The following is a 12,940-nucleotide window of genomic DNA, read 5'->3' on the forward strand; positions in this document are numbered from 1 at the left end:
CAAAAACAGTAAATTAATGCAAACCATCTCAATCTGAGTAAACCGCTAGCTCAGGTTCATTACATTAGCAGAGCTATTAGTGTGATTCTGCCTGCCATAGGCCATCTATAATGCTTTACTTGATTTAAAAATATGTTATTCTCATTTCTGTTGTCTGTTAAGATGTTCAGTGCCTCGACAGAGCAAATAATTGTTTGTTTAATGTAAGTGAAATGTTTTCAGAGCTATGAGACGATGTTGCTGAACGATGTTGCTGTCTGTTATACCATATATCTTTACTGTTTTCCATCTGTACGAGTTGTGAAAAGCATTTTAATGTGTTTATTTGAATAAACAGTGCTGTGCCCACATTTTATTGGTGATATAGGCTGTGCTCTTGAATTAGATTTTATTTTTATATTTCCAGTTTTCATTTGAATTTTAGTTAAATTTTTAATCATTTTGTTATGTGTTGTTTTTTATACAATGTATACATTACTACATTAAGTTTAATTTTTTTTTCCTGGTTTTAATTATTTTCAGGTGGTAATTTTAGTTTTAAAGGCAACTTTTCCAATTTTCATTGAGTATATGTTTTCATCTAATATATATTATATAATATATTATATATTTCAGCTTCAGTTAACAAAAATAGTTTTAGTTTTAGTTAACGATAATAATCCTGTTTCATATAAACATTAAGCATTAAACTTTGGCACATAATTTGTCTCTAACATATTGTGAATGATAAAATAGGGTGAAAAAAAATCATATATAAAGACCAGAATAACAGAGATTTTACTGATGGGCCTTTTTGCTACAGTTTCAATCTCTGACTTCAAAAGCGCTCACATCTAAAGTCTTTATTACACTGCTTTGTGTTGTTTTCTCTCTCTGCAGGTGGTTTGAGCCGTTTGTTATCCAGTGGTTGGATGAAAATGAAGATGTAGCAATGGATTTTCTTAACGGAGCTCTAGAGAGAGATAAAAAAGATGGGGTGAGTTTTTCGTATTGTTACTTTGCTTCAGTAGAGCTTTTCATTTGTAAATTGGCAAATAGTCTAACTCTGCCGTTACCATCTAAACCTCACATTAACAATAAATGCTGCATTTCTCTTTTGCTTGTATGCTGCCTTTGAGTGCTCCTGCGAAGTTCCTACTTAAAGTTTTACAATTTGAATTATGATTCGTCACAATAAAATACATGCACTGGATGAGTTTATTTCTTCCTCTTTTTTTGGCATCCCAACAAAGATGGGACACTTTTTAGTGCAACAACAAAATGAAGTGCAAAGAATACGCTTTGATTATACGATTAATGCTTGATTTCTGTTCTTAATCATTCTTTTCGTATATTAATGGAAAATGTAGCCTGTCACATCATTAACCTGTTAAATGAGTATTTTCTGGCAAGCTTTTCACTGTTGTTCATAATCAGTACACAAATGCATGTAGACTAAATTGTACAGTCACAGTTGCAACTTAATTATGATCAATATCAGTTACCATGTTTTTTTAATTGACACTTCTAATTCATGGCTCAAAATCCTGAGTTTTCACTAGTAAAAACAATACTGTACCCAGCTAACAGGGACCGTTCTCAGAACCTTGGCTAATGTTCTCTCATACTTCCAGCAACATTAATAGAACGTTTGTCTAAAGTTATCTGGTCTACAGTGATGTTCTCAAAACATTAGCACAAAAACATTATTTATACATGGTTAAAGAAGCATTTTTCCCCCCAAAATGTTTCAGTTGGATGTTCATCTAACATTTTTACTTGTTTCAGAATGTTCAGAGAACATTCAAAATTATATATATGTGTGTGTGTGTGTGTGTGTGTGTGTGTGTGTGCATATATATATATATATATATATATATATATAGAAACATTAGCAAAACAATTTTGGACATATTTTTGTTAGCTGGGCACTGGCATTCATGTTCATCTCATAAATGCATTCATTCTGACATGAGTTGAAAGCATTTGAACAGGTTTATAACGAATTCATTTTCAATAGGCTCTCTCTTTGGGTAGGAGTATGAATATTAGAGATATTTTTCTCTCTTATGACATTTGCGCTGAGAATTTATTAAGCAATGAGTTTTTCTCAGATGTAAACACGATGAATGGAATCAGACGTGCTGATAAACTGGTAAATTGAAAGCATTAGGCTGATGAGTGTTCGTGAAATAAACCAAACAAATGCTTCTGATTGGACTGATGTGAATATGAGCTGCTGTTACTGTAAGGCAGTACAAAAACATGGATTTATCCTGCTCAATGTTCCCTCGCTGACGAAAACAAATCACCGGCGTGATTGGTTTCATATGCTAATTTCTTTCACCTGAAACCAGTTGTGGTGAAAACACAAACCATTTAGTGCTGTTAATATTGGCCTACACATTATCAACTGCTGTGATGAACGGCCACGTTATTATATGTAATATGTGACACTGACAAATATAATTGCACTTGAGCATTTTCAGATGCAGATTAGTGTTGCAGAGCAATGAAAACAGTGTTAAAATGTGTGTGTTTTTTTCCTGCTACTGTTCACAGCGGAGGGGGAGTTTATTTATAGGCTGTGCTGGTACTGAGATTACATGAGTTTACACATAGTGGGTTGCTAACTGTGTTTAGATATTTAGCTGCACTGGGGTTCAAGTCTTGTGAGAGTCAACTCTACATTAAGATGCTAATGGAGCAGCACTTTGAGTTAATTGTCTAATGATTATTAGGCTTGTGTTCGTTGGCAGAAGCGCCTGGAGAATAAGGGCAGAAGCGCAGGTTAATTGTGTCATAGGTTATGTTGGCAGGCATTCCCAAAGGCTCTGAATCATACCAGCGCTGTCTTCTTAAAAACATCTCAGTGCTTGCTGGCAGCATCTGAGGTTCAAGTCTTCCCATCACAAACCAATATCATTCCTTGATATTTAATTATAGATTCTTTAGATCAGCATATTGGTTGTAGGTAGAACCAATATTGAATAGTTCACCCCCCCCAAAAAAGTCTCCTTTCACCTCCACAAGCGTTCAAAAGTTTGGGGTTAGTAAGATTTTTTTAATGTTTTTAAATATTGTAAAATATTATTACAATTTAAGAGAACTGTTTTCTATTGTAATGTATTTTATATTGTATTTTTCCCTGTGATTCCTGAAATTTCAGCATCATTACTCCAGTTTTCAGTGTCACATGATTCTTCAGAAATCATCCTATGTTGATTCGCTGCTCAAGAAACATCTGATTATTATTAAAGCGTTAATTCACCCCAAAATGAAAATTTTGTCATTAATTACTCACCCTTATGTCGTTCCAAACCCGTAAGACTTTCGTTCATCTTCAGAACACAAAGGAAGATCTTTTTGATGACAGAATGCTGTCAGATTTCCTTCCATTGACTGCCTTTGTAACTACCACTTTGACGCTTCAAAAACTTCATAAAGAGTTTGGAAAACTAATCCATATGATTTGAGCGGTTTAGTCCCAAATTTTCTGAAGAGAATCGATCGCTTGTTATGATGAACAGATTAAATTTATGCTTTTACTGGCATGTAAACGTTGATCAGCGAACATAAGCAGAAGCTCAACCAAACCTGCTTCACGCACAGTGAGGTTCATTCTCGTGTGTTACGCAGCACGTTTGAGCTTCCAAGAAAAGAGGTTTGATCTTGCACGTGAAGTAGGTTTGGTTGAGCTTCTGCTTATGTTCGCTGTTCGCAAGTTTTTGAAACGTCAAAGTGGTAGTTACAAAGGCAGTCAATGGAAGGAAATCTGACAGCATTCTGTCATCAAAAAGATCTTCATTTGTTTTCTGAAGATAAACGAAAGTCTTACGGGTTTGGAACGACATGAGGGTGAGTAATTAATGACAGAATTTTCATTTTAGGGTGAACTAACCCTTTAATGTTGAAAGCTTCATATTTTTGTGAAAACACTGATAGATGTTTATTATCAGGATTCTTTTGATAAATAAAAAGTTCAAAAGAACAGTATTTATTTGAAATAGAAAATGTTTGTAACATTTTTTTTGTTTTTATTGTCACTTTTGATCAATTCAATGCATCCTTGTCAAACGAAAGTATTATTATAATTATTAAAATCTTACTGACCCCAAACTTTTGAAGTGTAGTGTATATTGTATGAAAAGAGCATCAAAATAGTCATATTGGTTTGGAATGACATTATGGTGAATTAAAGATGACAGAATTTTAAATTTTGTGTGACATATTCTTTAAACAAAGTAAAAAATGAAGCCCTTCCAAAGGTTCTTGAATCACTATAACATTTAAGAACCATATTAGAACTTTATGGAAAGATGGAATCAGGCTATAAAACATTTTCTTTTATTTCTTCCATTATGTAGTAAATGCTGAAATTAAGGGAAACATAAAAATATATAATTGCTAAAAGCATGACATCCTCTGTATTGTGTGGCGGATATTAATGTTTTGATTGTTGTGTTATCATTGCAGTTTCAGCAGACATCAGAACACGCTCTCTTCTCTTGCTCTGTGGTGGATGTGTTCACGCAGTTGAACCAAAGCTTTGAGATCATTAAGAAGCTGGAGTGTCCGAACCCTCAAGCTCTCGCTCACTTCATGCGCAGATTTGCTAAGGTAAGACAGAATCAGAATAGAAAGTATGTCCCTTGAGGCTGTGCATTGGTGATTTTACCATGCTGCTGTGATGAAAAGCAAAGTAAATCACCCTTAAATGTGGTAAAATCATTGCAGCACAGTCTCAGTGGCAGTATGATAAAAAGCACCAATCTTCAATAAAGAATTACATGAATTAACAATAATAATCACAATAAAAGGTTCTTCCGCCAAACAATATTACTCAGACTGTAGGTTGTCATATGGTTGCCAGGCAGCTGAGAGCATAAAATGATGAACAAATGATGGAGAAAAGCTTTGAAACTAGACATAAATCTAGACTAGCATTGCCTGGAAAAAAATGAAGGGTGTATTTTTGCAGCATTACTTGATTTTCTTTAAATGTCAAGTATGTGTACAGTAATTTCTGCCCCACTGGTATCACCAAAAGGAATTGTAAATATTAATTGAGCCAGGGTTGTTGTGCCGGGCAGGGTATGGATGAATGAATGAAATGAATAGAGCAATGTTTTAAAAGCACTACAGTGTTACACTTTTTAGGGAAAATCTACAGTGCCTTCAAAAGTTTGGGGTCGGTGAGTGTTTTTGAAAGAAGTCTCTTCTGCTCACCAAGACTATTTATTTTTATTAAAATACAGTAAAAAAAAAATATATATATATATTATTACAATTTAAAGGAACTGTTTTCTATTGCAATATATTTTAAACTGTAAGTTATTCCTTCGATGCAAAGCTGAATTTTCAGTATCATTACCATTCTTCAGTGTCACATGATCCTTCAAAGATCATTCTAATATGCTGATTTGCTGCTCAAGAAACATCTGATTATTATCAACGCTGAAAACAGTTGTGCTGCTTTATATTTTTGTGGAAAACCTGATTCTTTGAATAGAAAGTTCACATTTAAAATAGAAGTTTTATTTGAAATACATTTTTGTAACATTACACATTAATAAAACAAACACATAAATGGCATTACTGTCGCTGAATAAAAGTATTCATTTCCTTCAAAAAAAAAAAAAAATCCAAAATCCTTGTCCTTGTGGGGACATTTTTTGGTCCTCATAAGGAAAACAGCCTAAAAATAAAAAAAAAATTGAAAATTTACAAATGCAGAAAGTTTTCTGTGATGGTTGGGTTTATGGTTAGAGGATAGAATATACAGTTTACAGTATAAAAATCATGTCTATGAAATGTCCCCATAAAATATGAAAACCCAACTGTTGTGACTGTGTGACTGTTGTCTTGTTTCAGAGCCTAATGTTTGATCAGACATACAGATGTCCTCACAATTCAATCCAGTGTTTTATTGGTGACTGTTTCCACACAATACATGCTGACACATTCAATCAATACACAAACTAAACTAGTAGGAACACTAATAAATAAACACTGAATGTAATAATGAAAATTAGAAAACAACTACAATTACTTGTTCTATTAAGATTTTAAGTGGTTTTTGCCACTGTGAAGCCAGGATGTTTGCCAGTGTTAGAATCACATCACTAAACCAAGCAATACTAATAGTGATGTTTAACTTAACACAACAAATTAACACATCTATATTTAGACAACTTATAAATATGGTGATCATATTTCTTAGTATATACTCGCTCACTCGAACACATAGTGGATTTTATAAGACATTTCCAAGAGATTTCAGGCCAGCTAGTGTATTTTCCTATTGCAGATGAATGCAAATAAAAAGAGAGAGAGAGAGAGAGAGAGAGAGAGAGAGGTTTTGAGACCAGCACTCCTCCCAAAGGATTGTGGGTAAAGGGTCTTGTAGGAGGCATTGATTACTTCATGCAAACTTGACACGAGAAATCTATTACGGCGGCCTGAGAACGCATATCATTACTGCCCTCATTTACTTATTTACATATTTATGGACATGTTAAGAGTTTTACTCCCTTTTCCTTTTAAATTGTAATTATATTTCACAGTATTTTCTGTTTTTACTGTATTTTTAATCAAATAAATGCAGCCTTGGTCAGCATAAGAGACTTCTTTCAGCAACATTTTGAATGGTAGTGTATGTACATCTGTATTAGGTTTGTAAATAATAACAGTATCACATACCCAACTTATTGCTGTCACAAAGTTAAATTGTATTTTATAATATTTAAATACACATTTTATTCTCTTTCCAGACCATAAATAAAGTTCTTCTCCAGTATGCTGTGATCATCTCCAAAGACTTCAGCAACCATCTGAACAAGGAGAAAGTGGTGAGTCTATGAACAGGTTTGCACACACACGCTTTCAAAACTGCTTTGTCATAAATTGTCAGCGTGTTTCTTAAAGTCATGACCCTGCAAGTGTCCAAACATGGCTTGATCAGATTATACTGGGGACATTGCCATGGAGACATTAAAGTTGACTTTGGTTGCGTTCTGCATTATGTCTTTGTGAGATGGCAATATGTAGATGACAAATAAAGAGCGAGACCTTCTCGCGTCCTCGTCTCCTTCCTCTGTGCTTTTAACTTTCTGTTCTTTTTGTAAAATGACAGCGTTAACAGCGCTAACTCAGAGCTGCTTTTGTTCTACCTCTTATTTTTCACAATGTCTTCCTGTAATGATTATAAAAGCTTGACATGCAGGACGTCTGTGGTGGGGAAGAAAGACAGATGTATCTTTTAAGTGCAGTGACAGGACCACAGAGAGAAAATCATGCGTCCGGTAATTAAAGACATATCTCTGTTCTGTCTCAGAGGATAGAGCCGCTTCTCGGGTCTCATCCATCGCGTAATTGACAGCACGGTTCATCCTAAGAATATCTACATCTTTAAATGCACCGATGCCCATAAATCAGCTCAATAACCACCACACAGGAGTTTATATACATTGTCTTAAATTAAATTTACGACTATGTGAAATCACCAGCTCTTGTCATTGAGACGATGTTCCCTCATTTCAATTAGCGCTACTGCTTCATATTTTCGGTTCAGAGTTTTACACCTATTTGTCACACGGCTGACATGTGACCTTTAGGAAGTGTGCCGGTGCAGACAGTAAGAGACCGTTTTAATTAGCTTATGGACTCCTGCACTAATTATGCACTCCTACCCATCCAGTTAAATCCTGGGACACTTACACAAGAGTGTTTTGACTGCTGTATCTCTAGTTCATCTGCGTGTCAACACAATTCTGGTCAATGGTTATTTGACATTCACTGTAACAGACACTTTTTACCCAAAGTGCATTGCGATAACAATCTCACCTGGAGCAAGCCGGGGTCAAGTGTTTTGCTCATTTAACACTTGTCATCAGAAACTGATCCTTGTGAGTTAGAGAGTCATAAACATTTCACCATCAAACTAATGTTTTTAATATAGCATTCTTTTTTATATAACATTTTCAATTACAGATGTCATTTTACACACTTAAAATGATCTTCTGATTACCTCGGTTGTAACAAGTGGTTGTTTGAGTTACAGTTGCTTTTCTATCAGCTCAAACCAGTCTGGTCATTCTCTTCTGATCTCTGGCATCGACAAGGCATTTTCACCCACAGAACTGCCACTCACTGGATATTTTCTCTTTTTCAGACCTTTGTCTGTAAACACTAGAGATTGTTGTGTGTAAAAATCCCAGAGATTTCTGAAAGTCTCAGACTAGCTCATCTGGTACCAACAATCACGCCACATTCCAAGTCACTTAAATCACCTTTCCTCCCCATTCTGATGTTCAGTTTGAACTTCAGGAGATCGTCTTGACCATATCTACATGCCTAAATGCATTGAGTTGCAGCCATGTGATTGGTTGATTAGATATTTGCATTAACAAGCAGTTAAAAAGTGGCTGCAGAGTGCATGTGGTTTATATGATAAAACTAATCTTTAAGTTAAGATATAGTTTTAATCATTTAAACAGGCTTTTGAGGTTTGGGCAAAAAACTAAACAAAATGAGATAAGAATTTATTTATATATATAATAATAATACATGCATTGAATGCATTAGGACAACCTACTGAATATATTAATAACTACTATGACTTTAAAAACAAAATACAACCAACTATAAATATTATTAGATATAAAAGAAACGTTTCAGGTTACGCATGTATCCATGGTTCCCTGAGAACAGGGAACGAGACTCTGCGTCTTAACACGCTATGGGGAACGCCTCCGCGGGAACCGGTGTCTGAAACGCTATCAAATCATGACAATCGTTTTGGCCGGCGACAGCCTATGATGTCACTACTAGTGCAACCCGAATGCACATAAGGGGCACCTAGAGAACAAGTCATCCACTTATCGTCTGAAGGGACTGTTCAGTAGGCGGCCCCGAGGCATGGCAGGGAGAGGCTGTTTCTCATTCCCTGTTCCTCAGGGAACCATGGTTACATGCGTAACCTGAGACGTTCCCTTTCGAAAGGGAACTCGCACTGCGTCTTAACACGCTATGTGGAATGAAATACCCACCCCGCCATGCTGAGGGGAGTGCATGCCAAAGAATGGCTGACAAAAAAACAGATGGACAATTTCAACAGATATGTCAAAATCACTCCTCCCACGGGTCTAATAGGCTGTCAGTGACAGCATTCCCTACGGCCAACACTCAAGCTATTAGCCTCAAAGAGGCCCCCAGAATATTCAGAGGCCTGCCAAGGCCGCTCAAAGGCTTGGAACCAACAACTTCAAACAGAAGTGGTCCCCTTAAGGGAATGTGGCCAGGGAGCCGAAATTAGGCGAATATTTCACTTCTCAGGGGAGCATAGTCTACCCCTAATGCCACCAGGGAGGCCGACCTGGTCCTACTTTAGTACCTAGTCTGGCCAGCAACCTGTCTGTTACAGAGTCTCTAAAGCACTTCCAAAAAGAGGGGCTGCAAACTGGCAGTAACCAACTCAGACCGGATCGTAGAGATGGGCATCCTGGGGAGCAGGACTCAGCATAGTGCTTAAAACCCTTGCAAACGAGGGGAGTTACTCTGCTCAACCTAGGATCTACAGAGCGCTTCTTAAACAAGGCACTCTGGAGGCTGAGTACTCTACATAGGGCCCCTAATGAGAGGCACACCTCCAGCTCCAACAGGAGCTGATCTACCAAGGGAGTTCTTACTAAATGAATCTCTTAAACCTTTAAGACCAACTCAGGGAGCGAGGTCCTCTAAATGACGACCCACACAAGATAGGGGAGTCCCTACAGCCTAAAATACTGATCTACCAGGGAGGTCTCACGAGAGACCTTCGACCTTCCGTCCAGAACTCGGGAGCACTGTACTCTAAGGAACGACCCTCAATGCGAGGGGAGTACTAACTAGACTCAACTGAGACGAGTATTGACCAAGCTCAACGCAAGTACCAGGGAGGCTTCTGAAGAGCCTACACTCATATTACTCTAGGGAGTCAGGATACTAACTTAGCTGGAAGTGCTAAGGACCTACTCGACCAAGATTATCGCCTTCAAGGTGGCCCGCTCGAGGGCCAACTACTTGCTAGCAGATCTAGAATTCTAGGGCAAGTATCAGGGAGGCTCCACTGGAGCCTGAGCTACCTGATAACCGTCTGCTCAACTCCAGGGAACTAGGACACTCAGGAACCTAGCTCAACCCGGAGGATCGCTCTTAAGGAGAACCAAGGAGGGCCAACTACTTGGTAGCAAATCTAACTCCAACAGAAACAGCCACTAGAGGTACTGCAGGCTTGGAATACTCGTTTGCATTGCCACAATGAGCAGTGTACTCAGCATAACGTTTTCTACCCTTAAAACAAGGGGAGTACAAATCTATGCGACCGGGCTTACGAGGAGGCCACAGATACTCTAGCTTAACATGGCCACAGGCCCGGGTCTAATGCTCGAGCTCTAAGGGAGCGTGCTCAACTCACCCTGAAAGGAGGAAGTACTCGATACGCTCAACCTGAGCTTCGCTGGTGATGGGCACTTAGCTCTGGGAGCGAAGTGAGCTAAACCTGAGAAAGGGCTCAAGGGTGAAAACCTGAGCAAAAACTCTTGGTCCAAGACGAGAATGACCGTCTGAGCTCAGCTCTGAAGGAATGGAGGCCTCAACAGGAAGAAGTTCCACAGGAGGGGCCTGCAACACTCAACCCCGCGACTTGATAATAATCAAGGATTTTCTACGAAAGCCTACAACACCTGGCTATCTGTCTGTGCCTAACACCACTAGGGAACTGAAGCTCAGCATATCGCTTTTACTCTAATATCAAGAGGTGTCTCAGCTCAACCTAGGCAAAATAAGGAAGCCGTTAAGCCTGCTACTCACATTAATAGCCTAATGCAGAAGGCGGGCCCCGGACAGGGATGACTTTCACAATGAGAGGAGGGGTACTAAGATCACTAGCTGCCAGTCCTATGCTGGAGAGGCTCTCCTAGGAGTAGCCTACTCCGAGCTACGGCATGCTAGGAGGCAGAAAAGCTACAGCATAACCGTCTCTGTCTAAAAAGACTCTCCTAAAGTACTAGCCTAGGCCGGATATAGGGGCGGCCCAAAAGAAGGGCCGACACACACACACTCATGACCTTCCTGGAGCTCAATGGAGCGGAGACTTCAGCCTAACCACTCTAAAGAAAGGAGGCCAGCTCACAACACACAGGTGAACTCACCACCTGGAGCTCAATGGAGCAGTACCTTTGAATAGAGACTCTCAAACGAGAGGAAGCCAGCTCACTCACCACAGTTTAATGTCAAGGCAGCCCAGAGAGGGCCGACACTTACAGTCATGATCTGTCTGGAGCTTGGGGGAGTGGAGGCTTCAGAATATCGCCTTTTACTCTCTCAGCGAGAGGAAACCACTTCACTCGACCTACGGAAGGTATCAAGGGGGCCTAACAAAGGCCATACACCTCAAATCGTGATAATACCTGGAGCTCAGCAGAGCGGTGGCTTCAGCAAAATGACTCTCTTTAACGAGAGGAAGCCAACTCCCTCAACCAGAAGGATTATCAGGGCGGCCCCGAAGGCCTGAGCACCTGACATATCAACTATCTGGAGCTCAGATGAGCCGCGGCCTAGAATACCGACTCTCAGATCGAGAGGAGGCCATGCCATTCACTACAGGCGATATTTCGTTCTAAATGTTACCCACTATATAAAAACCTCACAAAGAGAGGAGGCACATAGTAAGGGTGTCACGATAACCTTCCCTAATCATGGGAGCTCCAGGGCCCCAGTTAAACGCCCCAATACAAAAGTATGTATATATATATATATATATATGTCATAATTTAACCCATAATATAGAATAAACACCCCCTTTATTCCTTTCTACAGGGAGCTGAGGTCACTGAATTTTTAACGGCTCTCACGAAAGGAGAGGTAACCTAAAAGCTCAACCTGAGATCTTAAGGAGCAGAGACCTAAATGTAAAAGTGGCCTACTATACTCTGCAGTAAGAGTAAGAGCGTAATCTGCTGCTGCGTATGTCCTGCCATATATGGGCAGGACCAGAGCTTTCAACGTCGGTGCCACTCCAGCCACGCGATAGTTCAAAAACATCTCATCCGATGGGGGCATCGACATGTATCTAAGCTCCTGCAACCCCTCAACATCCGCATAAATTACATGCCGATGTTAACGGATGCAGGAATAAAACAGATTCTTCCACGCCCTCTCGATCTCGAAGTGGAGATCAAAAGGGAAAGGAAGGCTCATATACGCGTGTGCAGTTAAACAACATGTGACTGGGGTTGCCATGGGAAACACACACAGCGTGAGCAAACAGTTTCCTCAAAAATAGCGTGATAGCGTTTCAGACACCGGTTCCCGCGAAGGCGTTCCCCATAGCGTGTTAAGACACAGTGCGAGTTTCCTTTTGAAAGGGAACATTATGCTTTAATAACACCTTTGTTGTGCATTATTCATTTTATTTTCAAAAAGGAATGCACGTTTGAATCAATACATTTGTGTTCAGTTGTGTAGTTCTTGCATTTCTCTGGAGAGGCAGAGGCATAGATTTTATGTAATGAAATTCAGATTTACTGCCAATGATGAAAGTAAGATGTGCAAACTCATGTCAATGACAACCATCATCATCAGCATCCAGACGAATCAATGCCCATGTGTATGTATTTACAGAAGTCTTCTAGTAAAAAAACGTCTCCTTGCATTAGGATGGTGGAGGGATTTGAAGACCGAATGCATCTGGAAAGGAAGACAGTCGATTAATCATGAAATATCTTGTCTATCTTTCTTCTCCTGATAGCCCTGTATCCTCTTGAACAACATCCAGCAGCTCCGAGTTCAGCTGGAGAAGATGTTTGAGTCCATGGGAGGAAAACAGGTTGGGAATCTAATCAATATTACTGCAACACTCCACAACAATGTTTTCCCACTAACTGTTTGTGTGAGTTAAGTGTGAGTTGCTGTAAAGCTG

The 12,940-nt window shown here is 39.1% G+C and overlaps 1 protein-coding gene across 4 annotated transcripts in view; it reads left to right on the top strand.

Moving 5' to 3' along the window:
• LOC127499461 (protein unc-13 homolog C) overlaps positions 1-12,940 on the top strand; it is a 219,569-nt gene that overhangs the window by 155,667 nt on the left and 50,962 nt on the right. For all 4 annotated transcript variants that reach the window (XM_051869805.1, XM_051869802.1, XM_051869803.1 and 1 more), the window contains 4 exons: positions 880-976; positions 4,456-4,599; positions 6,753-6,830; positions 12,770-12,847. In XM_051869805.1, coding sequence (XP_051725765.1) covers positions 880-976; positions 4,456-4,599; positions 6,753-6,830; positions 12,770-12,847 — 397 coding nt within the window. The remainder of the gene's footprint in view (positions 1-879; positions 977-4,455; positions 4,600-6,752; positions 6,831-12,769; positions 12,848-12,940) is intronic.

This window comes from Ctenopharyngodon idella, chromosome 18 (genome assembly GCF_019924925.1).
Source record: "Ctenopharyngodon idella isolate HZGC_01 chromosome 18, HZGC01, whole genome shotgun sequence".
NCBI classification, from domain to species: domain Eukaryota; kingdom Metazoa; phylum Chordata; class Actinopteri; order Cypriniformes; family Xenocyprididae; genus Ctenopharyngodon; species Ctenopharyngodon idella.